General features: G+C 40.5%; 1 protein-coding gene across 1 annotated transcript; it reads left to right on the plus strand.

Moving 5' to 3' along the window:
• The first annotated feature begins 4,270 nt into the window (after nt 1–4,270).
• Nucleotides 4,271–16,470, plus strand: Pdcl2 (phosducin like 2). The gene is made up of 4 exons (XM_038315392.1): nt 4,271–4,359; nt 8,599–8,742; nt 11,146–11,354; nt 16,319–16,470. Exons 1-4 carry the CDS (start codon nt 4,286–4,288, stop codon nt 16,468–16,470), a joined length of 579 nt encoding a protein of 192 aa, XP_038171320.1. The 5' UTR covers nt 4,271–4,285.
• The last annotated feature ends 6,269 nt before the right edge of the window (nt 16,471–22,739 follow it).

Raw genomic sequence — 22,739 nt, forward strand, 5'->3', positions numbered from 1 at the left:
TCATGTTTATCGTATCAATAAAAACCTAATTAGGACAGCAAACATGTATGTATGTGCACCGTGTGCATGCCAGTGCCCCTGGTGGTCAGAATAGAACACTGGATCCCTGGCAACTGGAGTTAGGGATGGTTGTGAGCCAACATGTTGGTGATGGGACCCTAACCGAGGTCCTCTGCAGGAGCAACAAGTACATTTAAATGCTAAGTTATCTCTTCAGCCCCATTTTCTGAAATTTTAAGCTGGTATTTAATAAATAATTTCTAACATGTCAGAAAAGCATCAGTGCTTTTGACATTGAATTAAAACATTTTTAATAAATTAACAAAATTCATAAAAAGTCAAGTAAAACTTGTGAAAACTAAAAGTATCCATAAATGAGGTTTTTTTTAATTTTTAATGTCAGTAAAATAGGAATAAAAAATTTTAAGGAGTGGAGGAATATTTGGAGAGAAATTTTCTGTTGTGGGATAATCTTTTTGTACACTGTGAAGATGTATCTGTTTTACCTCATCTGCCTAAGGTACCTTTTGATTGGTTTAATAAAGAGCTGAACAGCCAAAAGCTAGGCAGGAGAGGATAGGCAGGACTTCCGGGCAGAGATAAGAATTCTAAGAAAAACCTGAGAGGCAGGGATTTGCAGGTAAGACTCAAAGGAAATTGGACGTAAAGTGCTGAGGAAAAGTAATGAGCCACTTGGCAGAAAAAGATTAATATGAATGGATTAATTTAAGGTATAAGAGCTAGTTAGGAATAAGCCTAAGCTTCGGTCAAATGTTCATACTTAATAAGAAGTCTCCATATCATTATTTGGGAGCTGGTGGTCCAAAGAATGACCTGCTACAAATTTCTAGAATTGTTAAAAGATACTGTTCCACAACTGCAGAACTCCCAGTGAGCCCATGCAAGACTAGTGAGATGCATACCTGATGCATCGTGGAGAACCGTAGACAAAATCTTACAGTTCTTGAATCTATACACCTCAAAGTAGAAATCAGTTCACCTGATAGTCTGGAACACAGACAACACACATTTGGGCATTAAACAACATGGGTTCACTGTGTGCACGATGTGGGTAGGCACATTACCACAGTGGAGGTCAGAGGGAAACCCTGTGTGGTCAGTTCTCTCTTTCTACCTTTATGCAAGGTCTGGATCCTGACTCAGGTCACCAGGCTTGTGTGACAGTGCCTTTATGTTGGAGGGAGAAGCTGCTTGTTGGTTCCTGGCCACTTACTCCCAAAACAACCACACAGAAACTGTTTATTTAAATCACTGCTTGGCCCATTAGCTCTAGGTTCTCTGGTATAGGAGGTCCTTCTGTATTTGTCTTGCTTTCATTGGTTGAATAAAGAAACTGCCTTGGCCTTTTGATAGGGCAGCAATTAGGTAGCAATTAGGCGGAATAGACAGAACTGGATGCTGGGAAGAAGGGCAGACAGAGAGCTGCCATGGAGCCAGCCAACAGATCAGGCATGCTAAATCTTTCCTGGTAAGCCAGGACCTCATGGTGAAATACAGATTATTAGAAATGGGTTAAATCAAGATGTGAGAGTTAGCCAAGAAGAGGCTAGAAATAATGGGCCAGGCAGTGATTTAATTAATACAATTTCTGTGTGGTTATTTTGGGGGTTAAGCTAACTGGGCGTCAGGACGTGGCCTGTTCCACCTACTACACTTATCATTGGCTAACTCTTACATATTAATTTAACCCATTTCTATTAATCTGTGTATCGCCACATGGCTGTGGCTTACCAGCTAAAGTTCCAGTGTCTGTCTTCAGCAGGGCTACATGACTTCTGCCTGACTCCATCCTTCTTTCTCCCAGCATACAGCCTAACTTTTCCCACCTAGTTCTGTTCTGCCCTTGCCATAGACTCAAAGTAGTTCTTTATTCATTAATCAATCAAAGCAACACACAGACAGAAGGACCTCCCACACCATTTGCCCTTTTCTGTTTAAACAAAAAGGAAGGCTTTGACTTTAACGTAGTAAAATTACATATAACAAAACAGGTATCAAGCAAAAATTACAGTTACAATATTTATATTTACCTTATGTTTTATCATAACTAAGGAAAACTATATCTCTTCTTCAACTCCATCAAAAACTCCAGAAGGATATTATATTACCTAAGTAAACAAGAAGTGCATTGTAAGCAACTTTCAAAATTCTAAAATTGACAGAGAAATCTCACTGTCTGGACAGTCACCCAAAGTTCTTTTGTACCCTTGGAGCATCCATCTTCAGCCTACAGGCCCATAGTATGCAGCAGACTTTTCTATGAAGCAGGAAATTTCAAAGACAGTTCCACCTATATTGGCAGTTTGTCTGTCACATTTTTCTGTGTCCTGCAAAATGTCATACAGACTCTTTCATGAAGCAGGAACCACGAAGATTCATCTCACCTTTAGGCAAGCTTAGCAGTCATTTCTCTGCAGGTCCTGCATGTCCAGTTCATTGGCAGTTTGTCAAGCAGTCTAGGCAAGAGCAGTTTCTTGCCAAATGGTCAACCAACTCAATAAGGAGCCTCTTTGATGCCCCTCATCCTCTTGAAGTAGCTTGGTGCTGCCTGGAGCAGATGTGTCTCACTGTCATGAAAAGTCTTAAGGTTTTTGTTTTTAAGTCTTAAGTTCTTACACTTTTAAAATGGCATATTCTGATGGTCTCTGAAAGATTTAAAGAATACCTATCTATCTGAAATATATCTCTATACATCTAGGAAATCTAACTAACATGACTACAAGCTTGACTATTATAGATGATTATCTATTAACCTATATTTCTTAATTATACATTACATTTTAAAATGAGCTGCACACAATACCTTAATCAAGAGCAAAAATATACATATAACAAAATTGACCTTAAATTTGTATCAATAAATAAGATCTATACCAATGCAAATCTCTATAGCATCTCTCCCTTTAAATGTAAACAAACATTTATAGACAATATTTGGGAACATGAGCGTAGTTCTGTCCAAACTTCTTTCTGCTGTTTATTGGGCAAAGTTATGTTTTGGGGGTGTTCATGGCAACCTTTCAGGGGGTCTTGGTGCATCAAACCACATTAGCCTGGAATGAATCCACAGGTTCTCATCCTCTGTGGGAACAAAAGAAAAACCTCTTTTCCAAAGCAATACTATCCTTAGACACAAATTCTGAAGTCAATACCTTTATAATATACATGCTGGTTTAGCTTAGCAGCCCATACAATGAAATGTCTCTCTGTACTTAGCTCCTTCACAGTCAAAAAATTCAAAGAAAACACAATAATATACATAATCCAGATTCTCCGTGATTCATCTTTATGTGGCTTGTTTTTACCCGATAAGCCTTCTGATCATCCCCTAAGTTGATCTTCCTATAAACTTCTCTGTAATTCTGAGGATAGATGTGTCCCTGTTAATCAAAATATGCTGACCCACTCTTGGTGGGAGAAGTAGGTTTGTTCTCCAAACCTTAGCTGTGAAGTCCCTGGACAGGTTTGTATTTGGATGTGTCACCCCCTCAGTTTTATCAGCACATTGTACAGTGTAAAACTGTGCTAATAGATTGTCTTTTGTGTGTGTAGGATCCAAATGAAGATACAGAATGGAATGAAATATTAAGAAACTTTGGCATTCTCCCTCCAAAAGAAGAACCAAAGGATGAAATTGAGGAGATGGTGCTGCGCTTGCAGAAGGAAGCCATGGGTAGTGTGCATTTGGTGGGCTGCATGCAGGGGTAATGCAGTGAAGGCAGGAAAAATGCACTCCGTGACATGAAAGAGGGAACTAGATATAGTTTAATATAAACTCTGCCTGTCCTCTCAAAATTAGGAGAGTGCTACCTAAAATGTCTGATTTGTGTGTTGAAAAGCACATGCCAGTTAATAAAAGTGCACAGTGAGATTTCTTCTATCATGTGCCTCTACTTTGAAATTACCTTCTCTTTTGTTCATTCAATAAAGGATCTTATTCATTAATATTTCCATGTACTTGGAGGAAACCTAAATTTATGGGTTCTATTTAATTTTCCCATTTTTGCTTGCAAGTATCCTGTCAGTTCTATGAACTTTGAGGAGATCAAAAATGCTAATATTACAATTTTTGTAACATGTGACCATGTTTTAGCTGGTTGCTACAAGTTTGTTAAAGATATTGTTGATTTCTATTACCTAAGCTGTTAGGGTTATCAATTTTTCATTTGTTTGTTTTGTTTTGTAGAAGTTGATTATAAAGTAGAAATAATGTTCAGACCATTAGATGAACTGAATTTTTGTTTTAGTTAAACCATATGAGAAGATGAACCTTGCACAGTTGAAAGAAGCTGAGGATGAATTTGATGAAGAAGACATAAAAGCTATTGAAATATATAGGTACAGTATTGTGTTACTGTGGGATTGCTACTTGAGAAACTGTCTTGTTAAATCTCAGTAAGAACATGTTTTATACCATAACTTGATTTTCTCTTGCTCTTTCAAGATTCTGCCTTTGTCTTTTGACAATTTGACTCTGCTGTGTTGCTATGTGGGTATCTTTGGGTTTGTCCTATTTGAAGTGTATCTGATATATTGGTTTTTAGACTTGTGTCTTTAATTACATTGGCCATTAATTCTGAAAATGTTCTCTTTCCTTGTATCTTCTGCTTTTGGGCTCCCAAAATATTATGTTGAGCTGCTGGACAGTAGCCTGTAGGCCCTTTAGTCCTTGTTCACTTTCTTTGTTTCTTTTTTTCTTTTTTTTAAATCTATGCTTCTGGGTTAATAGTAGCAATAGTCCTACTGTTCGATTTTCTGATTCGTTCTTTTGTTTGCTTGGATTTGTGAAACCCTCTGGTATGGTCTTCATTTTAGTCCAGTTTCTTTTCAATTCTCTTGGAGTGTTGCACTTGTAATATAAAAGGTGTAAGATTTTTTTTTTCCTCATGGGCTTGAATATTTGAACATTTGGTCTCCATTTGGCAATAATGTTTGGAGAATTAGTGCAGCCTTAGTGGGAGGACTACATCACTCACCATGGGGAGGACTACATCACTCACCATGGGAAGGACTACAACACCGTGGGGAGGACTACATCACCATGGGAAAGACTACATCACCATGGGGAAGATTACATCACTCACCGTGGGGAGGACTACATCACTCACCATGGGAAGGACTACATCACCGTGGGGAAGATTACATCACTCACCATGGGGAGGACTACATCACCGTGGGGAAGATTACATCATTCACTGTGGGGAGGACTACATCACTCAGCATGGGAAGGAATACATCACTCACCATGGGGAGGACTACATCACTCACTGTGGGGAGGACTACATCACTCAGCATGGGAAGGAATACATCACTCACTGTGGGGAGGACTACATCACTCAGCATGGGAAGGAATACATCACTCAACGTGGGGAGCACTACATCACTCACTGTGGGGAGCACTACATCACTCACTGTGGGGTGGCTTTGAGAGTTTATGGCCTTGCCCTGCTTCTAGTTTGCTCTCTCTGCCTTTATGCTTGCAGTTGAGGGTGTGGTCTCACAACTTCTTGCTCTGGCTGCCATGCCTATGTGCCACCACACTTATGCACCATGATGGACTCTTGTCTCTCTGGAACCATAAGCCATTTGGAGATTATCTAAACTCTTCCTTCCATAAGTTGCCTTGGGCATTGTAGCTACTATGAATACCAAATATATGAACTTTGAAAATGCCATCAGAGAAATAAGTCAGAAAAGGCTGATAAGTAGAACAGATTGCTAGATGCCAGATCTTGGAATGAACAAGTAGGAGGTAACTGCAAATAGATACAGGATTTATTTGTGTCAATCAAAAAGTTCATTGGGGCTGGAGAGGTGGCTCAGTGTTTAAGAACACTGACTGATCTTCCAGAGGATCTGGTTTCCCAGCATGCACATGGAGGCCCACAACCCTCTCCAGTTTCAGGGGATCTAATCCCTTCTTTTGTCTTCCATGATCTTCCCTGAGTACCAGGAATGCAAGTGGTACACGGATATCCATGCAGGCAGAAGACCCATACACATAAATAAGTTAAAAATAAAATTTGAAAGTGTTTTGAATTGTATCATGGTAATGGACCCTTAACATTTTGATCCATCCCCGCTAGTCCCCCGAGCAGCCCTTTCTCAGGCAGTGACTGTGACCTGGGCACTCTAGGACCAGATCACCTTAGGATCCTGAACCTCCTCCCATGTGAGTCAGGGATCTGTGTGGAAGACGCCACAGGACACTTTAGGACTGAGAGCCAAGATGGATACACCACTCTCACGTCTCTCTGTTACCATCCACTCTCACACAGAAGCTGGAAAGTGTGATTTTCCTGCAAGCCACTGAAGAGGAATCTATAATGATAATTAGGTTCTAGCAAAGCCTCGAGTTAATATAAAGAAATGAAAAATATCTTATTCATGAAATTAGAGACAAAAATGCCATCTGGTAGGTAACCAGCTATGAAATAGCCAGTGAATCGAATCCAGAGACTCCTGTAGCTAAAAGGGAGAAGAAAGTCTAAATGTCACCGTGAATGTATCTGCAGTCTATTTTTGTGGCAGATACACTAGACTGTCTTCCTTGACATGCGTTCCTTTCTCTGGATGCATGTTACTGTAGCACAGAAGCTAGGAGCTAAAGCTACTTTTTTTCCCAAACTCCATTGCAACAAGGATAGCAAATGTGTTTCAGGTTCTGCTAACACACTCACAGGATATTTGAGTTCAAAGCTAAATTAATGGAGAAAGCAGTGGGGAAAAAAAAAGCCTACAGCATTCACTTAAGTGGTCTGAACCTAGAATTTGCGTCATAATTCTGGAACCTTTGTTCTGGCAGCAATTTCTCATCCTCAGATTGTTGCTAGGGAGACTGCTTCCTAGTGCCAGCGGTTGTTATTGTGCCTCTCTGAGTCTCAGAGTAATGTAATATGTGGGCCAACAACTGGAATCCAGATTCCCCAGTTTCTGGATTGCGGCAAAGATGCCTTGGCAGACCAGTTTTGCTGTGTTGTCCTGGGAGTCATTCCTGGTTGCTCAGCCTAGAGCCTGCTCTTTCCGCCTTTTCAGAAAGTCTGCAAAGCACTTAATTTCCCAGATTAAGTTCCTTTCTGCTTAAAATAGCTGGAGGGTTTTCTGTCTATGTACACAAGTCACAGTTGATTTGATTGCTAAGAGAAAGCTGCAGGCCACTCAACAGTGTCTTCCTGGTGGCAGGATTAACCCGTGTTAACCTTTCCAGTGAACTAGAGAGGGAAAATGAGTGGGAAGAGAGAAGCTGATAGTTGTGCCACTAAGAAGGTGCCTAGTGGTAGACCTCACTCTGCATTATTCTCTTTGGATTTCATTGTGTTTGACTCCATTGTTACGTAAAGTGAGTCTTCATCTGGCATGCTTCACATATGAAACCAGGCCAATGTGTTCCAAAGTGTGTGCAGGAGTTTTTGTTGACTTTGCTACAAATATGATCAGGAGGTGGGTGCCACTGAACAGTTACCATTCTCGGGGGAAAAGGGGGGCATTCTCTGGCACATGGTCCCACAAAAGGAAACACCTGAATAGGTCAGGATCAAAAGCAGCAAGGGAAAAATCTCTGACACAGCCTTCGTTGTGGTTTCTGTGGGAAAGAACATGCAAGGCGGGGTAAAGAGGCTTATGATTGGCTAGTTTGAATCATTTTGGTGGGCTCTGGGTTAGGTCTGTTGTTAGTTATCTGGTACCAGGTTCTGGGATGACTAGGGCAGGGAGCCTTGTAAGAAAAAAAAAAACAACCACAGAAAAAAAGATGATTGAAACCAGGCATGGTGGTGTATGCCCAAAGTCCCAGACACTTGGGAGCTGAGTTGGGAGGACAGTCTGAGCCCAGGAGTGTGAAATCAGTCTCAGGGACATAGCCAATCCTGCCTCAAAAACTAAGAGAACATAAAAAAAAAAAATGACCAAGGATTTGCTTTCGGAGTTGGCTGGCTTGCATTTGAAGAATGTGCTGTTTGGCAAGTGTTTGTTCCTTCTCAGAACCAGCCAGTTCTGAAATGAGTATTCCTTAAAGGATTAGCAAAGTTCTAGATGCCAGAACATCAAGAATGCAGGAAATGAGGAGCACTGAGATGACTTAGTGGGCAGAGGTGCCTTCTGCCAAGCCCCATGACCTGAATTTGTCCCCTGGAACCCACCTGCTGGAAGGAAAGAATCAACTCCTGCAAGATGTTCTCTGTTCTTTACGCATGTGCAATAGCATGCACAGGTATGCACATGTACCCATGTTCATATGCACACAGGCACACAAATGCATATATGCATATGCTAAAGTGTTCAGTCCCCAGAACCCCCATCAGATGGCTCACAACTGCCTGTAACTCCACTGTCAGGGAATCCAAAGCCTTTTTGTCTCCTTAGGTGCATGCAAGCACCTGGAACAAATAAACTCATAGACAGACAGACAGACAGAAAGACACACACACACACACACACATACACAAAGAGAGAGAGATACAGACAGACAGACAGACAGACAGACTGACTGACTGACAGACTGAGAGACAAGAGAGATAAATAATAAATAAATACATAATAAGAGAAATGATACTCATCTAACATTTTTGTTTCAACTAGAGAAAAACGATTACAGGAATGGAAAGCACTTAAGAAGAAACAAAAATTTGGGGAATTGAGAGAAATTTCTGGGAATCAGTATGTGAATGAAGTTACAAATGCAGAAAAGGATTTGTGGGTTGTAATTCATCTGTACAGATCAAGGTAACTATTACCGCAGTATTTCAGACTATTGGTGCCATGATGCTTTAAAAACGCTCCTAGCTTTAGGGTCTGTGATGCCTACGATGAGGAGTATTAAAGAGAAAGGAACACATATTACACATGAATACATTATAGAATTTTTAACTTTAGGGATTAAATTAAGTATACTAAAATATTTTCATTTCCAATCTGAAGAATACCACATTTGTTAGAAAAGAGGTGAGTGTTTGGTAACTAAGCCTCCTATATATCCCCCCCAACACCCCACTAAGCTGACCTCAAACTCAGCCAAGGATGGCCTTTAACTACTGAGCCTTCTCCCACTCCCAACATTCTGAAATGAGTGGGGACCCAGCCCAGGACTTCATGCGTGTTAGACAAGCACCAGCAGAGCTCCATTCCCAGGATCTTGTATGCTTAGGAGTCTTGCAACTGTGGGCTTTCTAAATCTGTAAATCTTGATGGTTTCCTGCCCCCCCCTCCAAATTTCCTTAGCTTCCTGAGTCTTGTGGTTCTCCAGTTTCCCTCCCTCCAGGGGGAAATGTTTCAACCCTGAGGAAACAACTACACAGCAAGTTCTCATCCTGGTGTTGGCATCGGAAAAGAAAAAAAGTTTCTTAGGTTGGGAAAGTAGACAGACTTGAGTGAGGTATTTTAGATGAACTGTGCAATATAAACAAAAGTTCAGAAGTCCAAAGTATCACAATACTTCCAGAGTTTGGAGTATTAGATCTGCCTCAGTCATACAGTGTGATGTAGTATCAGACAGACTACTATGCTGGACAGGAAAGCAGTGTCCACATTATGAAGACCTCTGAAAGGACATGAAGGAGTTCAAATTCTATGCCAGTGAGGAGGAGCCACTGGAGTTTCCTGAGCTTGGGCAATGTGGGCAATCTGATTTATTTCCATGAGTGTTTTATGATGACCCTTCCAAGAGGGGTATATCACAACACTTCCTGAGGGTTCTATGATGACAGTTCCATGAGGGCTATATGATGACGGTTTCATGAAGGTTATATGATGACAGTCCCATGAAGGTTATATGATGACGGTTTCATGAGTGTTCTATGATGACCCTTCCATGAGTGTTCTATGATGACACTTCCATGTTGTGTTCTCTTTGTAAGTAGGGCCAAAGATAGATATGAGTAACATATCTTATGGTAACTTAATGTAGCTCAGATAAGGAGCCAGTGACGTGATGGCCAATGAGAGGAGATAGCAATTTAAAAAGGAGATAGAGTTGATATAACTTGATACTGAATAGGCATTATATTTTGGTCTAAGCCAATTTAAGAAATATCAAAAAAATATCAGTTTGTTTTCCCCCCTTTTGAGCATGGAGTTGGATAAAGAAGAGAAATGACATCTACTAACTGCTTGGAGAAACATTTAAATTTAACGTGGAGACAGAAGAGGGAAGTCAGAGAGGTCAAAAGGAAGTTAACAGAACATGGCATTACAGAAACCAAAAGAGAGCATCCCAAGAACAGAGGCGACAGAAATGCAGAAGGGCAGATTTTGTTGTTAGTTTTACGCACACACACACATACACACACACACACACACACACACACACACACACACACACCTTTTCATCTTGGTTATGACTACAAGGAAAGAAAATGGTTATTAGAAAGGGATCTGAAGTTATGAGGTTTTCTTTAAAAAAAAAACAAGATTTTGAGCTTTTATATGTTTATGTGAAGTGGAGAAATTCCTTGGAGAAGGGAAAGTGAGAACATAGGAGAGAGAAACGGAATAAAACCAAGGAGTGTGGAAGAAAGTGGAGTTGTGTGGGCGTAGGGTGGCAGGAAGTCAGCCCTGAGCTCACATGCTCAGCTCAGAGTGGGAGACTAGGAGGAAGGGATGGATGGAAGAGTGTGTGGGGCGGGACTTCTGCGATGAATGGAGCAGGAAGAATGGGAAGTTTGGGATTCTGATTTCAATTAAGCTTTAAATCTTAGATGAAAAATAATTCTGGACACCAGCATCCAGGATGTGGAAGACTGTGGGTGAAGTTTCTTAGAAAGCCAAAGGAGTCTGAGATAACACACTCTGGATGTGAGCCCCTGTGCAATTGGAGTGAAAGAGCTGGATCTCTTCCTTCAGCTCAGGACTGCTCCAGATTCCCTACACATGCCTGTTGTTTGTTTGTGTTCCCATTTCTTCCACCCAGGGTGCTAAGTGATTAAAGAAATGCTAAGTAGAATGTAATTCACTTAAATTAGGATGCCATTTCCCAGGGTACCAGCATCCTTCCTAGCGTACAAATATGCATTTATATAAGAGGTAAATTTCTATTTTTGCCATAGATATTCCCTTACTTTACTAGACTAAGGGGAGCAATCTGCATTTGAAATACTCTGAATACATTCTTTTATACACTCTCTTTTTCAGCGTCCCCATGTGCTTGTTGGTTAACCAGCATCTTAGCCTCCTAGCAAGAAAGTTCCCAGAAACTAAATTCCTTAAAGCCATCGTGAATAGCTGCATTGAACACTACCATGACAACTGTTTGCCAACAATTTTTGTTTATAAAAATGGTCAGATAGAAGGCAAATTCATTGGAATTATAGAATGTGGAGGGATAAATCTCAAGCTAGAAGGTAATGTTATTTTTTAATGTTTATAAAGTAACAACTAAAAAGCTCTCCAGAGGAACAAGTATGAAAGCTTATTTCTTTGAAACAAAATTTCTACCTTTATTTTCTTCTCTTTTTAAGTTTTTAAAAATTATTTTAGCATGTATGTGTTTACCTGTGTGTGTGTGTGTATGTGTGTGCGCACACACGCGCGTGTGTGTCCCTGTGCCAGTGTGCATGTCTGGTGCACATGGAAGCTAGAAACAGGTGTTGCATTCCCTGGAACTGGAGTTACAGGCATTCATGATCTGCCACGTGGGGCTGGGATCTGTCTCCAGCCCCCATTCAGTTCCCTTTTAAAATACCTCCAGATCAGGTTTCCTGTTGGCATGTTTAGAATATCATAATACTTTTTGCCTAAAATTCTTAATGTGTCTGTCTAAAATAACTTTTAAAATGCAAATCATCTCGTTTAGAATCCAGTCCACCTTCTCACCTCTGTTTCTTAATTGTGGGTAGTGCCTGCCTTAGTCGGGCTGTGCTTAGTCACTGGAGACCTCAGTGAGCTTTGTGCTCACACTTTCTTCCTATAGTCTCTACCTTTACCTAAATTCCTCACCTTTATCCTTCCAGTCCAAACCCTGTTCCTAAGGTTCTCCTCGTTTCCATTTATCCTACCATGAGTTCCTGGGCTGATTAAGCGTCTTTCTGTTTTGTGAAGCTGAAATTCTTTAGCATCATCGCGTTAGATTATGCCGTTCAGTGACACTGATATTCACATTGCTGTGTTGCTGTAACCTGCATCCTTATCCACAGCTCTTACCATCTCGTATGGTGAAACTCTGGACCCATTAGACAGCAACCTTCCATTACCCTCTCTCCCACCTCTGGAAGCCACCACTATGCTTTCTGTCTTTACGAAATTGATGATTTTAGACACATCATGAAGTAGGATAATACATTTCTCTTTTTTCTTTTGTTCCTGATATCACTCAGCATTACATTATCAAAATTTATCCTTCGGTTTCCTTTCTGAAGTCTGAACAGTGCCCCAGTGTCTAACAGGCCCCACTGCAGGTGTACTTCCTTCTTCAGTCGACACGGACACAGCTTTTGCCTTTTGATTGTCATGAATGATGCTGTGAAAACATGGATATACAAGTCATCTCTTCAACATTTTTGGAAATAAACCCAGAATTATATTGCTAGGTCATATGGCTATTCTGTATTTATGTTTTGAGGGACTGGGTCATTTACTTGTACTTTAGCCAGAATGTGTATGTGAGCATACGTATATGTATTTTGGTGCGTGCACACACAGAGAAATTAAGGAATGGTCGTATTTAAAATTGAAACTATTCAGTAAATCTCAGTATAACATCCTCAACCTTGTTTTTTAAGCTTAACAATAATTTTCCAAACTTCTTTCTTTTATATCTGATTTAATAACTTTAAATATTATCATTCTCTCATTAAATACTCCTTAATTTATGTGCTTGTCACTTCCTTTCTGAGAGAAAGTGAGCTGATTGCCATCTTCTAATGACAATTTTTCTGTCATCTTTGTGCCATTTGTGAAAAATCTCTTTGTCTTTTCCACTTTTTAACTGCACTAGGAAGGTACCTGTGATGGCGTTGTCAACTTGATAAAACTTAGAATCACCCAAGAGGTGGACTTTGGGCTGGCTAATGGGGAATTACCTTTATCATGTTAAGTAAGGTGGGGAGCCCCATCTGCCGTGGGTGGTACCACTCCCTAGACAGAGGGTGCTGCAGTAGGAGTGGAGAAAGCCCGCTGAGCATGTATGCATGTATTCACTGCTCTCCCCTGATTGCAGACATAATGGACTATAACTTGGAACTGTGAGCTAATAGACCCTTTCTCCCTTAAGTTTCTTTTGCCAGAGTGTTTTTATCATAGCAACAGGAAAAGAAACTAAGGCTCTACCAATGATGCTGTTGATTTCTCCTTTTATCAGCCCTGTAAGAGAGTTCTCATTACCCACATCCCTATCAGGTCTTAGAATTGTTTTGCTGTTGTGGTTTTGTCAAGCTGACAGATAGACAATGTTATCTTTTGGGGTTTGGCAATACTGGGAATTGAACCCACGGCAGGGCCTATGCACACTAGACAGTGCTCTACCCTCAGCTATGATATCACTACAGATATCCTGTCACTCTTTAAATCTGGAATACTACTGGGTTAGCATTCTTTCGTAGATGTTGGTCATTTGGTGTCTTCCCTTTGCTTTGCTCATTTTTCAGTGTGTTCTTTCAGTGGATTGCAGAAGTCTGTGACGTTCTGCCCACTGCTTCTATGGTGTCGCACACAGGTTCTTGGCAGCTCGCCACTTCAAATTTCCTTTCTCTGAGTACATGTATTATCTGTGATTGAGCCCAACTCTCCACCACTGAGCTACACTTCCAGGCCAACACTGCTTCTTTCTTTTTTCTTGATACAGAGTCTGGCTTCCAACTCTTGAACTCAAACAATCTTCCTTTCGCATCTCAAGTAGCCAAGGCTCTAGGTTTGCATACCTGGGTCTAGTTTCATTTTATTGTCAGGCAAAAATTGTATTGACACAGTTAAACTTACTAATCTTTTTTTAAAAATTTACCAGTCTTTTTAAATTATACTTACCATGCTTCCCTTTAAAAGCCATTATTTATATTTTTAAGATGAAAAAGAAAAAGATAGCCCCCTATATTTTCTTTTAATAGTTTATTTTTATTTTTGGTTAGGTCTTAAATAACATTGTAATGAAGTATTACAAAGAATAAATCTAAGTTTTTTCTGTTGCCCTAATGCCATTTACTGAAACTTTATTTCCCACTGTTTTTAAACTACAAAGTATGTAAAATATGAACTTTTACAATCTTAGTCATTTTCCTTATCTTATTCTACACATTTCTTTTTGAGGTGGGATCTTCCCAGTTGGCCCTGAACTTGTAGTCTTCCTGCTTCAGCATCCCTGGCTGCAGAAGCACAGACGGGTGCATCCCGCCTTGCAACTTCCGTTCTTTTTGAGGCCAGATGGACAGTCAGGGTCCTTCTGTCTTTAATCTGTAATAAATGCTGCTACCAAGAAAGCCAGTGTGCAGACACCTGCTGCAGTTCCTGTCTCCATCCATCTGCCAATACCCAGAACTGCAATTGCCAGATCATACAGTAATTCATAAGTTATTTTAGGAATTGCCGTACAGTTTTTTGTAGCTGTTATACCACATCACACTCTACCCAAGAGCAGTCAAGGCTCCCACGTTCTCTCTGACCCTTTCAGCACTGGTTAGTTTTTGTTTTTGAAAATAACTATCCTGGTACATGGGATGGGGTGTTTTCTGTTTCTGCTGTAATTTTTACATGCCCCAATTTATTTTTGAGGTCTCTACTGTATTTTTTTTAATCCTTGTATTAATAGAACACTGAAGTTAGTGTTGTGTTTTGGTAATTTATATTTTTTAAAAAAATATTCTCCCATTAACTGTCTAAATTATTTTCAGGTATATTGGTGTGTGTTTCTTCCCAATAGGCCATTATTTTTTAAATATTGAGTTTTGATCTTTATGAACTACTCAGTTATTCACCCTGTACCAGAGCTTTGTTTAGTTAGGGATTTTACTTTGTGCATGCCCATCTGATGCCCAAGGAATGACAGTATCATGTCAGTTTGGTTATGACCCATATATATTCCTTGTTACTTGACTTCTTCCTTATCTTGTAAGCATTTCTACACAGTCCTCAGCTACTGACTGTTCTTAGTTAGGGTTTCTGTTCCTGTGAAGAGACACCACGACCACTGCAGCTCTATAAAGAAAAACATTTAATGGTCTGGCTTCACAGTGGCAGGGACTCAGTCCATTATCAAAATAGTAGGACATAGTGGTGTGCAGGCAGATATGGTGCTAGAGTTGAGACTCCCACATGTTGATCAGCAGGCAACAGGAAATGAACTGAGTGTCACAGTGAGGGAAGCCTGAGCAAAGGAGACGGCAGAGCCCACCCCCACAGTGATGTACTTCTTTCAACAAGGCTGTCCCTCCTAATAGTGCCATTCCCTTTGTGGGCTACCACATGCTCCAAAGATCCAATTTTGATTTTCCTGGTCATCTCCACCACTTTTGTCTTCCTATTTTTACCAAGATCTTTTCTTTATATCCCTTCTTTGGGTGGAATTTGTGACAGTTCTGCTTCAGCTTCCCAGATGCTGGGATTACAGCACAAACCACAACATCTAACTTATTAGCTTCTTGGTATACACTTTTGACCTTCTTATTTTTAGTTATTTTAAGATGAACATTTTACCCATTTCCCCTGTTAAGGATAACTTTACCCAATGTAATTCTGATTGTGTAACACTTTATCATTCAGGTTTAAATGATCTTCACTTCCACACTATTAATTTTTACATTTGGTCTATTGTGTGTGTGTGTGTGTGTGTGTGTGTGTGTGTGTGTGTGTGTGTGTAATGGCATGCCATAGTGTGTATGTTGTGTGTATGTGTGTGTATACTGTCATGGCACAGTGTGATTGGTGTGTGTGTGTACTGGAACGCTATAATTACATGGTGTGTGTGTATATATATACTGGCATGCCATAGTGTGCAGGTTGTGTATGTATACTGGCATAGCATAGTGTGACTAGTGTGTATGTGTGTATACTGGCATGCCATAGTGTGCATGGTGTGTGTGTGTGTGTGTGTGTGTGTATGTGTGTGTGTGTGTGTGTGTGTGTAACAGCATGCAATATGTGCACGTGGTCAGAGGATAACATTAGAAGTCAGTCCTTCATCATGTGCATCTGAGGGATCAATCTCGGGTTGTCTGTCAGACTTGGTGGCAAGCTCCTTTATCTGGTGAACCCTCTCACCATCCTCAGTTTCCATGCTAATTTTATCAAGGTCAACTTCTGTTTCATGTAGATGAGAAATTTATCTCTATTTTCCCCAAAATTTTTATCCAGTTTAATGCTGGGTTTTTATCTATTGTAGAACTTGAATGGAAACTATCAGAAGTTGGTGCAATACAGACTGACTTGGAAGAAAACCCCAAAAAAGGCATTGCAGATATGATGGTGTCTTCAATTAGAAACATTTCCATTCATGACAGTGACAGCTCCAACAGTGATAATGATGCCAAGTAGAACTAGTTAATAAATAGCTTCAATGTATATGTATTGAATGCTTTATTTTCTATTGACTTTATAATCAGATAAAAATGTATAAACCTTATTTTTATTTTTATTTAAGAATTAGAGCCTAAATGGCGAGTGAAAATTTTTCAGGTACTTAAGAATATTGTCTCTTGAAAATACGAACTTTTACTCCTTAGTATTTTTCTGTGACTTACTTTTGTCTGACACCTGTTGAACAAAACCAGCAAATACCTTAAGTCTTTTGTGTTGCAGAATCACTTCCAAAAAGACCCATGGAAGAAAATAAATTTAACTTTATAAATAAAATTAATACATTTTGTATGTATGCATTCATGTATGTATAGGTATACATGCCTACGAATGTGCATGTGGAGGTTAGAGGTTGATTTTGGGTATCTTCCTTAATGGTTCTCCTCTTAATTTCTGTGATAGGGGCCCTCATAGCAAAGCAGGACTGGCTGAGCAAGGAGCGCACTCCCTTGTCCCCATCCTTGGGTCCTTGCATTCTGCTTCCCAATACAGCATTGCTTTAATGTGGGTACTGAGGACCGGGACTAGGGTTCACGTTTGAAGTTTACCTGGGAGCCACCTCTATAGACTCTTAAGTTGATACATTTTAGAGTCTATTTTCTAGGAAAATCTTATCAAAGAAATGGCTACCTAGTTATAGCCATTTAATTCCCAAATTCCTTAAGAAATGGATGGATTAGTTCTTGTTCAGGATACCTCAATCTTGGGATGAAAGGAAGAGCCACACTATCACAGAGTCCAATGCAGCTCTTGCGCTAGCCGATGCACGTAAGCATGAGTGTCAGTTCTCCTTCCAGGGAACCACGTCTAAAGCATCTTCACAATGTCGTCTTTTCCTTTCAATTTAATTTTTTTTATCTCTGTTGGTGTTTTGCCCACATGTTACTCTGCACGTCACCCATGCCTGGTGCTCAGAGAGGCCAGAAAGGGCATCAAATCCCCTGGAATTGGACTTACAGTGAGCTGCCATGTTGGTGGTGAAAACTGAACCTAGGTCCTTTGAAAGAGCAGCTAGTGATCTTAACCACTAAATCGTTCCTCTATCGCTCTTTCTTTTTCTTTTTTTTATAAAAAATAGTAGCTGATTATCTCTTTTTAGGTGTTGAAATTAACAGTTAAAATTAGCTAAAATAAAAGGTAAACTTTTTGCATGCAAAATCTAAGGTTCACGTTGAGTTTTTGGGTTTTTACCACTGAATAGTACTCTATTGCATTAATGTAACACTCTTTATTTATCTATTCTTCAGTTGAGGGGCATCTAGGTTGTTTCCAGGTTCAAGTTATTACAAATAATGTTGCTATGAACATAGTTGAACAAATCTCCTTATAGTGTGATTGAGCATCTTTTGGCTATATACCCAAGAGTGGTATTGCTGGATCCTGAGGTAGGTTGATTCCCAATTTTCTGAGAAACTGCCATACTGATTTTCATAGTGGTCATAGAAGTTTGCATTCCCACCAGTAATGAAGGAGTGTTCACTTACTACACATCCTCTCCAGCATAAGCTATTATTGGTGTTTTTGATCTTAGCCATTTTGACAGGTATAGGATGAGTAATTTTGATTTGCATCCTTGATGGCTAAGGATGTTGAACATTTCCTTAAGTGTCTTTCAACCATTTGAGATTCTTCTGTTGAGAATTCTCTGTTTAGATTGGATTATTTGGAATTTTGATGTCTAATTTCTTGAGTTCTTTATATATTTTGGAGATTAGTCCTTTGTCTGTGTGGGGTTGGTGAAGATCTTTTCTCATTCAGTAGGCTGCCTTTTTGTCTTAATGACTGTGTCCTTTGCTTTACAGAAGCTTCTCAGTTTCAGGAGGTCTCATTTATTTATTTTTGCTCTGAGTGTCTGTGCTATTGGTGTTATATTTAGGAAGTGGTCTCCTGTAGAGTGAGCTGCTGGCAGGCCTGCTTTTCGTCCCGCCTGGCTCCCACACTGCTAGCTTTACACCCGAAATAACAACACACAAACTGTATTCATTTAAACACTGCCTGGCCCATTAGTTCCAGCCTCTTATTATCGAATTCTCACATCTTCATTAACCCATTTCTAATAATCTGTGTAGCACCACGAAGTGGTGTCTTACCAGGAAAGATTCAGCATGTCTGACCTGGTGGCTGGCTTCATGGTGACTGTCCCAGAGAGGAGAGGCATGTCGATTGACTAACTTCCCTTTTTCCCAGCATTCTGTTTTGTCTACTCCACCTATTTAAATCCTGCCCTATCAAAAAGCCAAGGCAGTTTCTTTATTAACCAATGAGAGTCCTCCATCAGTCTCCTGTGCCTGTGCATTGTTGGCTACTTCCCACTTTCTCTTCTATCAGGTCCAGAAATTTGCTTGCAAATGGATGGAACTAGAAAAAAAACATCATAAGTGATGGAACCCAGACCCAGAAAGATGAACATGGTATATCCTCATTCATAAGTGGATACTAGCTGAAAAGCAAAGGATTCTGAGCCTATAGTCCACGACCCTAGAGAAGCTAAGTAACAAGATGAACCCTAAGAGAAAAATATATAGATCCATCTGGGAAGGGGAAATAGACAAGATCTCCTGACAAAATTGGGTGCATGGGGGTGGGAGAAGAAGGGAGAGCAGAAGGGGAGGAAGAAGAGAGAAGGGAGGGGGGAGGAGAACTTGAAGGAACAAGATAGTTGAGATGGGGGAAGGACAGAGATGGAAAGCAAGGAAAGAGATATCTTGATTGAGGGAGCCATTATGGGACTAGCAAGAAATCTGGCTCTAGAAAAATTCCCTGGAATCTACAAGGATGACCCTAGCTAAGACCCTACACAGTTGTGGAGAGGGTGCCTGAACTGGCCTTGCCTTGTAGTCAGATTGATGACTATCTTAAATGTCACCATAGAACCTTCATCCAGCAATCGATAGAAATAGAGGCAGAGACCCACAGCAGAGCACTGGGCTGAGCTCCCAAAGTCCAGTCGAAGTATGAGAGGAGTGAGAATATGAGCAAAGAGGTCAAGACCATGATGGGTACACCCAGTGAAACAGTCTACCTGAGCTAATGGGAGCTCACCAACTCCAGCCAGACAGGGAAGGAACCAGCATAAAACCAAACTAGACCCTCTGAATGTGGGTAACATGTGTATGGCTGGGGTAGACTGGCAGTGGCACCAGGATTTATCCGTACTGTTTGTACTGGCTTTTTGGGAACCTTTTCTCTTTGGATAGATACCTTGCTCAGTCTAGATATAGTAAGGAGGGCCTTGGACCTTCCCCAAAGCAATGTGCCTTACCCTCTCTGAGGTGTGGATGGGGGTGGGGAAGGAAGGTGGAGAGGATGGGAGCAGGGGAAGGAGTGGAAACTGAGATTGGTATGTAAAATGAAAAAAGATAGTTTGTTTTCTTTTTTAATAAAATAAAATAATAAAAAGATAAAAAATTTCCTTCTTAACTCTGATCCACCCAGTAATAAGGGTTTTTACATAGACACAGTTCTGAAGACCAACATTTGTAATATATTAGAACAGGATGATTGTATGTGATTCTAGCCTCTCCCTTCCACATGATGTACACACACATTCTTTCAGCAGAGATTCATTCTTATGATATCATAAGCCTCTACCATGACATAAACACCCTTTGTCATTTCAGTAGCATATAGGTATTTGTCAGTCTGTGAAAAAACTGATATGTCATATTCTTCACTATATTGAATGATTTGATAGGGCAGAAACTTGACAGTTTTTAATTGCCCAATACTCAATAATTGTGACTTTAATTTTAGCCATCCCTGACAACTGTGTGCTATTGAAATCTGCTCCTCTACTTAGAGTATCTTATTCAACTTTCCTCCTGTTGTTATGGGCATTTCCAAGAAACTTGTTAAAAGTACATGATCTCTGGCCCTATTCAAACTAACTGGGCTGAATTTTGACTTTCATGAGATGCCTAGGTGATTGGCATGTGCATTAAAGTTCCAGGAGCACTATGCAGCAAGCCCCTTAAAGCTTGAACGTGGTAGCCTCTCCCCACACTGGGTTATTAGATCACCCAAGTTGAAACTCCAGCTTCGGTTCCAAGTCAGAACTGAATTCAAGGAACCCTGAAGACGGAGGAGCCTTCTTTAAGATAGGATCTAGCTATGTAGCCAAGACTGGTCTCAAATGGGGTTGTGTTTTAGCCTGTTTTTTTTTCCTTCCCTCCCTTTGTTTATCTCCAAGAACTTAAAATCCATATTGCACCCAAATACTTGTTCTTTAATGAGTCATGTTGACTTTAAGAAACTGGGTCAACCTTTTATGGCACGGTCTCATGCTCAGCATGGACACAGATCAGGTTTAGCCCCATTCCGCTGATCTCTTAGTACTGTTCACCCCCACCCCCAGAAGTATTCCTAGGCTTCTTGATGTTAGAACTTCCTTTTTCTGTAGGTGTCAAAATGGTTCAAGCCCAGTCAGTACTTGCAGCCAATCAAATCATGAGAAATATCATACCCTGGCCTTTTTAAATGGTGGGGATGTATGCTTTGATTTAGTTCAACCCATCTCTGGTCAGTGGTTTCTCTTCAAGTCTCTTTCTTCCTGTTTGGTAAGTATTGATGATACTGATAAATCTTGTTGGGACGAATTGAGTCCTGGCCTTCAGCTGCTCTTCCCTGCTAGAGCCTTCTAATTGAAGTTACTAAAAGCTGTGCTTTACCTAGAGGATCAGAGGATGAGATTTTCACCTGTTGGCCATTGACTGCCGGGTATTTAAGCCTCCATGGTGCTATTAAAGAAGGGCTTTTGTACCAGCGATTGGAGGTCCGTGTGTCGGTCTGTCTCTGCGTGTGTTTCCTCAACCTCCAGCCCCTTGCCCGAAGCTCGGGAACTGGATTCTAGCCCATAGAGCACAGATGGGGGGGGGGGGGGGGCACAGTGCGTGGCATCCTGGCCTTATCAAATGGTGGGGATGTATGCTTTGATTTAGTTCAGCCCATCTCTGGTCAGTGGTTTCTCTTCAAGTCTCTTACTGTTTGGTAAGTATTGATGATATTGATAAATCTCCCTTTAGACTTTCAACCTTTAGAGACACCTTCAATTTGACGCTATTAAAGCCTTTAGTCACTTAACATGGAAGGAAAAGGGGAGTAAAGAAAAAGACAGTACTCAGTAGGAACTCAAGATGTGGCTTCAGGGGTAGACATGAATACAGAGGTAAAGAACACAAGTCTGAGGGCAGCCTGGGCTACAAACATTATTGAGACTTGTCTTAATAAGAGCCAATAGCTGGAGATGGAGTTGAGGGGTGGAGCGCTTTGATCTTAGCGCAAACACATACACACACACACACACACACAAACACACGCATGCGAGTACGCATGCACAGAAGGAAGAGCAACGTGGCTTCAGTGAATGACGCTCTTGGGTATTTTTGTTTGTTTGTTTTTTGTTTGTTTGTTTTTTGAGGCAGGGTTTCTCTGGAGCCTGTCCTGTAACCAACTCTTGTAGACTAGGCTGGCCTCAAACTCACAGAGATCTGTCTTCCTTCTGAGTGCTGGGATTAAAGGCGTGCGCCACCACTGCCTGGCGGGTACTCTTTTTAAGTGCTGTGTGTGAGTGTGAAGTTAGAGATGGCCATGGAAGATCCACTTTCCACTACTTTTGATCATAGCTGAAGGGGCAGGTTTCTAGCATCAAATACTGGTAGTTATTTAGGGAATGAGATACTAGACGCTCTGTTCCCTCCTTTGAACTTCACTTAGCATCATATACTGATGGCAGCATCCTGTTAAAGTGTGACACATAATACACAGGTGGTAGCTTTCTCGTTACTGTCACATCTTCTTACAGACAGTAACTCATCTAATCCTGTGTTGAATGCTCCTACACAGGTGACAGCCTTACCTGTTTACAGTGCCACACATTCTTACACAGGTGGTAACTTCAGTATAGTCTCATGTTCTTATACAGATAATCCTGTAAGAGTGTTCCACATTCTTCAGGATTCTCAAATACTAGGACAACAGTACTAGTCACATGATCTTCCCCAGTGAATTCCAGTTTATCCATCCTTTACACTTTTATATACATATCTAGAGCTACTTCTTGACAATCTGCCTCCAGTCATAGTCAGGGGTATAAAAAAATCTAGCATCTCTAATCTTATTCACTCAATTCACTTCAGATATTGAAATAAATGCTATAAATAAAGCATGTGGTTCCTTTTGAAGTATATCATCTGGTAGGGGAGATGGTTAGCAAGACATTGAACATTAAA

Source organism: Arvicola amphibius, chromosome 1, assembly GCF_903992535.2.
Source record: "Arvicola amphibius chromosome 1, mArvAmp1.2, whole genome shotgun sequence".
NCBI lineage: Eukaryota > Metazoa > Chordata > Mammalia > Rodentia > Cricetidae > Arvicola > Arvicola amphibius.